Here is a 4,957-nt window from a genome sequence, read left to right on the forward strand (position 1 = left end):
TTTTTACCGTGGATCAAACTCGGGGGCCATGCACTTGCCAGTGGAAAATCTAAATCTCCTCTTCAAGCAGGCAAAGGTATGCATCAATTGTTAGACCAGTTCTGGTCATATGTTCTGATAAGGACAGTGTTCATAATTTTATTGTTATAGTTTGCTATTACTTGCCCCAAGGGTAGAATCACTTATCTTACCAAAATTTCCCCCCCCCATCTTACCAAAATTTTTTTTTAAATTTTATTTATTTATTTATCTATTTTGTGTGTGTGTGTGTGTGTGTGTGTGTGTGTGTGGCCAGGGCCTGGCTGGCATGTGGTGCTGGGGGATTGAACCGCGATCCCTGTGCTTTGCTTAGCTTAGCTTAGCTTGTTCTAAGTAGGTGCTTTAGACCACTGAGCCATTCCTCTTTTTTGATTTTTTTTTTTTTTGGCAGAACCGGGGATTGAACTCAGGCCCTTGCGTTTGCCAGGGAAGCACTTATTCCACTGAGCCATCTCCCCGGCCCCTCTTTTTTGATTTTTTGAGAGTGGGTCTTGCTATGGTGTTCAGGCTGATCTTATAACTCTCTCAATATATAGCACAGGATGGCCTTGAACTTTTGTTTGTGATCCTCCTGCTTCAGCCTTCCAAGTGCTGAGATTGCAGCTGTGTGCCTCCATGCCAGATCAATCCTTTCCAAAAATAAATAAAAAAAATACACAAATAAAATAAAAGTCTAGGACCAAGAGGTTGTTATAACAGCTCATTAGATTTGTGGGAGCCTTGGCCGCGGGATGCTGCAACTGTTGGCAGTGTTTCACAAACCCTCAGTTGGCCACGACGTTTCCCTAAGAGATAATCTATCTAAGTACACTATCCAGAAAGATTTACCTATGAGAGGTGATCCCTAGTGCCCCCAAATCCGACAAGATTTCCTATCCAGTGAGAGGAACACAGCAAAACATTGGTATGTTTTACTGGGTGTGGAGAGCAGATATAGGACTGAATTCAGCTCTGCTCGAGATGCAGGGTGAACAGCACCCGGAGGAAGGGCGGAGCCTGGAGTCGCAGCGTGCCCCAGTTCAGGGGGCGGGCTTTGTAACTATCCAATCAGGTGGTCCGAGGAGGGCGTCCTTGCTTGCGCAGAAGACCGGAAGTTGAACATCACCACAGTCCTGGCTGGACTGTCTTGCTTCAGAGCTTCTACTTGTTGCGGGCCGGTTGAGAAGGACTCTGGGAGACACAAACTACACAATGGTGAGCTCTTGGGAGGATCGGTGCTGTGAGATGGACTGAGATGGGGTTGGGATGAAGTCTGGATGCAAGCGTTAGGAACAGCGAGGATGGCCTGGAGCCTCCTTGTGGGCTCCATAGGCTCAGTTCCTCCTGGTCTTTCGCATTGTGCATCCTCTTTTCCTCTTGCCCAGTCTGGTGTCTGGTCCTTTGTTGTGTCCACAACTCCCTGTCTAGGTGCAGCCGCCCTGCCAGCCGGGAGTGCAGTTTCGGGCAGCCCCAGCCTTTGCGTGTCCCCAACTGTGTGTGCAGAGTGGGAGCTGTGGGGAGACCCCGTCCCACGTAGGAACCAGGTGGGGAGATGTGTTGTGCTGCTTCTCTGCTGTCATTATTGCTCCCACTAGCAGACTTTAGTTTTATAAATGTTTGTGATACAGCGTCTCAGACCCACAACGTAGCTCCTCAGACCCATATTTCTTGAGGAGGGCGGATTCCTAAATTTCCAGTTTGTGCCCTTGTTGCCCCATCATGATGATGGCAGTGTCACAAGAATCCAAAGAAAGTTGTAACATTGCTGGAGGTGTGACTCGGTTGTGGAGTGCTTGCCAAGCATGCAGTAGACTCCTGTGTCTCATACACAGAAATGCAAAAACAAAATCGTTGTAATTAGTTAGGTGGCACATCTGTTAACGAAGCGGCTGTTTAAGTGAGGCCTTTACATACAGCGTAGTGTGCTGAGAAAAATGGAGCAGATTTTAATGTGTTTTCAAGGGAAAGAGCAAATGTTTGAGCTAAAAGAGTACTGTCTGAAGGAGCTGTCCCTTCTGGTTTCTTTGCTGCTATATTTGCTTTTTGCTGTGTATCGCAGACAAAACTCGGAGCAGTTTTTCTCCCACAGCTTCAAACTTGCTTAAATTTTTTTGTTTTTATTTATTTATCTATTTGGGGTCATTTTATTTGTGTCTTTATTTGTGTCTTTTAGACAGTGTCCCCTCTTTTAGTTCAAGCTGGCCCTGAACTCACTGTAGCTCAGGCAGGCCTTAAACTCACGCTGATCCTCCTACCTCAGCCTGTGGGGTGCTAGGATTTGAGTCCTGCTTCATCTGGCTTGGTTTGGTTTGTTTTTGTTTTTTGAGGCCTGATTGTCCTTTATCTTGACTGATTGATCCTTCTTCCTTAGCCTCTCAAATGCTGGGATTATAGATGTGTACTACCTGCCTGGCTCTAAGTGCTGATATTATGGACATGGGTCACCAGGTCTCCTAGGTCTGTGTTAAATGCTCAGTGTGAAACTCATTGAGTTCAGGCATCTTCCGTGGACATGTGACCTGGTAGGGGTGGAAAGGCACTGGGGTGTCATTTCCTATTATTAGTCTGCAGACTTATTATTATTATTTTTTTTTTTTGGCGGAACCGGGGATTGAACTCAGGCCCTTGCGCTTGCCAGGGAAGTGTTTATTCCACTGAGCCATCTCTCCAGCCCACTGAGCCATCTCTCTGGTCCCAGACTTGTTTTAAGAAACAAAATGCTGATTGAGGAGGACCTTATGTTAAAGGAATAGCAGTAGGGGGGTATTCCTAAAGATTATGTCTGCAGACATGAATAGTTAGGGGGTAAAAGGATTTTCTCTGAAGGAGGGGTAAATGGAGGAGAACAAAATTGGGAAAGGAAATGGTGAAGGTGGAAAAATTAGAATAAACACAGAAAGTCTTCTGGGGTCAGATTGCTATTAGTGTGACAATAAAGGAAATGTGTGTGCTGCTTAGTCTGAGCATATTAAAAATCACAGACCTTAAGAAGAATTTAGGGGCTGGCAGGATAGGTCAGTTGTCTAAAGTGCCTGCTTGGGCAAACTCAGGCTCAGTGTTACCACATGATGCACCAGACCCGCCCTTAAGGTAGGCCTAGCCAACCAAAAAAAAAAAAAAAAAAAAAAATGGGGGGGGAACACCTGATTGGGGCCTCTCTTCTGTCCTTCTCTTAGACAGAAGCCCCCAATAAATATATTCTACTCTTAAAAAAAAAAAAAAAAAAAAGCACAATTTAAGGGGCTGGGCAGATGGCTCAGTAGAATAAGCACTTGCCTGGCAAGTGCAAGGGCCTGAGTTCAATCTCCAGTTCCGCCAAAAAAAAAAAGCAGGGAGATGGCTCAGTGGAATAAGCACTTGCCTGGCAAGTGCAGGCGCCTGAGTTCAATCCCTGGTTCTGGGGAAAAAAAAAAAAAAGAATTTAATAAAATTTATATGAATATGTCTTTGTTATGACTAGTTATTTAAACCAATTATTTTTTGTTCATTTTGAAAAAAGGTCTCACTATGTAGTTTAGGCTGGCCTTGGATTCATTATGTGATCCCATGTGGCCTCAAACTCATCTCAGTCCTTGTGCCTCAGCTGAAATTAGAGGTATGGGCAACCATACTGGGCCTTAATCATTTATTTGAAAAATAAGAAATTGCCTGATCTTGTCTGCCTTGAAATGAAAGGACATCATTTAAGAGTAATGGGAAAGGATTTCCGCAGGATACAAAAATTGCAATGTGTAGTCCATGTTTGTACTGTACAGAAGATTGAACTCAGTAAATAATCTCTCCCCCTCCACTCAATTTGGAGGTGCCAGAAAGAAAGCATTTGAGACAGGAGGCAAGAGGGCTCAACAAGGCAGTTTAAAGTTTACTTCTGCACAAGGGTACAAGCATGAGGTAATAAGCACACAGGACAAAAGAGAGCTGGCTCTTCTATCCCTAATGCAGGAGATGCAGTTGAACTTTAAATTCATTGGCCGAAGTCAAAGGCTTGCAGTGTATTGTGGTTGACTCACTTGAGGGTAGGGGGTTGATGTGTTGCTGAGTGTGTGAGTGGGGGTGTGCAGCCTGGGATGCAAAATCTTGAAGGAGAGGGTGGTTAGAGAGAGAGGAGATGTGAAGTTTGGAATGAAAAGTTCTTGGTTCTTCATCTTGGGAACCAGCTGCATTCTGCAAAAAGGAAGAGTCATCGCCATTTCTTGGAACTTAGGATATTAAAGCAAGGGAGGTGGATAATGAATAGAATACAGGGTTATTTAAACACAAAATGCAGTTGCACTGGCTTTGTTTTTTGATAGAGAAGACAAAGCCTATTTCTCACACTCCACACTATATTACACACACACACACACACACACACACACACTTGTTGGTACTGGGAATTGAACTCAGGACCTTGCTCTTGCCAGGAAAATGTTTGTGCCACTGCTATATTCCTGGCCCTTTTAGTATCTATTTTTAATTTTGAGACTGTTTCACTAAACTGCAATGGTTGCAGTAAAACTCTTTTATTTTTTTCGACATAGGATCTCTGTGTATTCCAGGCTGGCCTTGAACTCACTATATAGCCCACATGGGCTTCAACTTCTTGGAGTTTATCCTACCTCAGCCTCTAGGGGGCTGGTATTAAAGGCATGAACCCAGGAGCACTTTACAGTGAACTTCTGATCTTTTCTCGGTTTCCTGGGCTGCTGAGAAGACATGCAGGCTTCACTATGCCTGGCTAAAAAGGGGTTCTTTAATCATCCAGACCTATAATATTTGAATAGCAGTGGAATAACTATCACTGACAAAACTAAACAAAAAAGGGAGATATAAGTAAAAGACCCCTTTTTTTTTTTTGGTCGAGCCAGGGATTGAACTCAGGCCCTTGTGCTTGCCAGGGAAGCACTTATTCAACTGAGCTATCTCTGGCCCCAGTAAAGGACCATTTTGTGAAGAAGAA

The 4,957-nt window shown here is 44.2% G+C and overlaps 1 protein-coding gene across 2 annotated transcripts in view; it reads left to right on the forward strand.

The window, feature by feature from the left end:
* The first annotated feature begins 1,134 nt into the window (after window positions 1–1,134).
* Window positions 1,135–4,957, forward strand: part of LOC101564507 (zinc finger protein 709-like) — a 20,058-nt gene continuing 16,235 nt past the window's right edge. For both annotated transcript variants that reach the window (XM_023699969.1, XM_023699970.1), the window contains exon 1: window positions 1,135–1,233. In XM_023699969.1, coding sequence (XP_023555737.1) covers window positions 1,231–1,233 — 3 coding nt within the window. In that variant the 5' untranslated portion in view covers window positions 1,135–1,230. The remainder of the gene's footprint in view (window positions 1,234–4,957) is intronic.

This window comes from Octodon degus, unplaced genomic scaffold (assembly GCF_000260255.1).
Source record: "Octodon degus isolate 3935 unplaced genomic scaffold, OctDeg1.0 scaffold00119, whole genome shotgun sequence".
Classification (NCBI taxonomy): Eukaryota; Metazoa; Chordata; class Mammalia; order Rodentia; family Octodontidae; genus Octodon; species Octodon degus.